Below are 2,052 nucleotides of genomic sequence, written 5' to 3' on the forward strand. Positions count from 1 at the left end.
CATTCCTGGGAAGTAAAGCCTGGGGATGACAGTCACTCTATAGCATGTGTCTGCCCTCTCAGTGGCTTACTGGTCAGTTTCCATGGTGGACGCCAGAGGCAAGGGCGGCCAGACATGCTCTCACCCACTTTGGACATGTTGGCAGGAGAGGGACCTGTCCCTGGGGAAGGACAGGAAGCTGGCAAGTGGAGGGGCAGCGGAAACGAGGAAGGCCCTCGGGGAGATGGGTGATGCAGTGGCTGCAACCGTGGGCTCATGCAGAGGAACAATTTTGAGGATGACAGAGGATGGGGACAATTCCATTGTGCGTAAGACCACCAGGAGTGGGAACTGACAGGATGACCACTAACAACAAGGATGCCCCCAGGGGCTCCGTCCGACGCTGTCCCACAGGATCGCCATGCGTCAGAATTGCCCTGACGTGGTGGGTAACGCGATCACGAGTCATCTCATCATTGTTTCAATTCATCATTCTCCAAAGACGGGTGGCTGCAACAGTGGGCTCAGGCAGAGGGACAACCGTGAGGAAGGAGCAGGATTGGCAGTGTTTCCTTCTCTGTGCACGGGTCGGAACCGGCTTGATGGCTCCCGACAGCCACAAGCAGCGAGGTGTGAGGTTGACCTTCTGTTGAGGTACACGTACGCCCGTTCCGTGTCTCCTCCGGCGAGGGGTCCACGTCATCTGCGGTCTTTCTGTCCGTTAGTTTGTCATCTGCTTGTTGAGCTTTGGATCCTCTCCGTGTGGTTTGGACCAGATGGGCATGTTGCTAATGTTGCCTCCTAGGCCTTGGCCCGCCTGGCCATTCTCCTGGCGGTGCCCTCTGCAGAGGGGCCGGCTGTCACGTGAGTGCCACCCAGCTCACAGAGTCCCTCTCCTCTCATTGTGACCGTGGGCGCTGTCTCTCAACCACCGCGGCCAAACCCACGGTCCCTATGGGATCTTGTCCCTGTAGGCCTGCGACCCTTTCATGTCACGTAATCTCGGCGTACGTAATGGTGGTGAGCACCCGGGCGACGACCCTCATGGGTGCAGCTTGGAGACACAGCCCATGTTCGTCCTGTTGCCCGACCACTGCCTGCCACTCTGTCCACATCACTGTTGGGCACGCTGTCCAAGGTGCGCCTCGATTCCCGTCCTGTGTGCGTGCGCGTGCGCGTCCGCCTGTCATGCACCATCTGCCGAGAAGTGCCCTCTGTGGTTTGCGTTGCGGCCGTGGGAAGGACTGAACGGGAGGGACTCCTGGAAACAAAAATCCAAGGAAGCCCGAGATGGGCCAAGATGGGGCCGCCCCTCCTGAGCATCTCCACTCTTGTCTTCCAGACGGCATCAGCATCAGTGGCTTCCCGCTGTCTAGTCCTTTCCGGCAGGTCGTGCGGCCACGAGCGGACAGCAAGCCTGTGCACGCGCCTGAGAGCAGCAAGACCGGGGACTTCAGCCACGTGAAGGTGAGCTCGTGGAGCTGGGCGTGCCTCCCGCAGCTCCTCGCTGCGCGGTGCTGTGAGCCAGGCAGGGGAGGCAAGGGGTGTGCGATGAGATCGCATGTCTGCGCTTTGGGACGCTCCGGGGCACCGTGATTGGCGGGTCTTGCCCTTGTTTCCGGAAACGTTGGTGTTCTGTCGGCTGCGTGGAGAGGGCAGCGATTCTGGGACAGGGCGCCTGCCCTGGTCTACGCCTTCAGAAAGTGTCCTGATTGCATATGATGATGCTGGCATTGTCATCCATGCGCAACTCCTTCCACCTGTTGGTGTGCTGGCACCAGGGAATGTGCAAGGGACGTGGGCGTATCCGTGGGGTGCGAAGTGCCGGGTCTTCCAGGTGAGCTCCAGGGGAGGCCTACGCCCGAGCTCTGTGTGTCTGAGCTGCTCTTGCTGTTAGGTGGCCTGGGGTCGGTTGGGGCTCACGGCGAGCCTGTGCACGGCAGAAGGACACACTGACACTGTGCCGTCCTCACAGTCGGTGCCCTCTGTGAGGCTGGGTGGACTAGAGAAACCAGTCCAGTGACTCTCGTTTGCGCGTAAGACAGAGCTTGATATCAAAAGGCATCCCAGCCC

At 60.1% G+C, this 2,052-nt stretch overlaps 1 protein-coding gene across 1 annotated transcript in view; it reads left to right on the plus strand.

The window, feature by feature from the left end:
* Positions 1-2,052, plus strand: part of TRAPPC9 (trafficking protein particle complex subunit 9) — a 313,018-nt gene that overhangs the window by 104,222 nt on the left and 206,744 nt on the right. Inside the window, exon 15 of the mRNA XM_045286911.1 lies at positions 1,322-1,446. Within this exon, the coding sequence (XP_045142846.1) occupies positions 1,322-1,446 (125 nt within the window). The remainder of the gene's footprint in view (positions 1-1,321; positions 1,447-2,052) is intronic.

The sequence above is a fragment of the Echinops telfairi genome, unplaced genomic scaffold (genome assembly GCF_000313985.2).
Source record: "Echinops telfairi isolate 266 unplaced genomic scaffold, ASM31398v2 ScPeMD7_1;HRSCAF=3_0, whole genome shotgun sequence".
Taxonomy (NCBI): domain Eukaryota; kingdom Metazoa; phylum Chordata; class Mammalia; order Afrosoricida; family Tenrecidae; genus Echinops; species Echinops telfairi.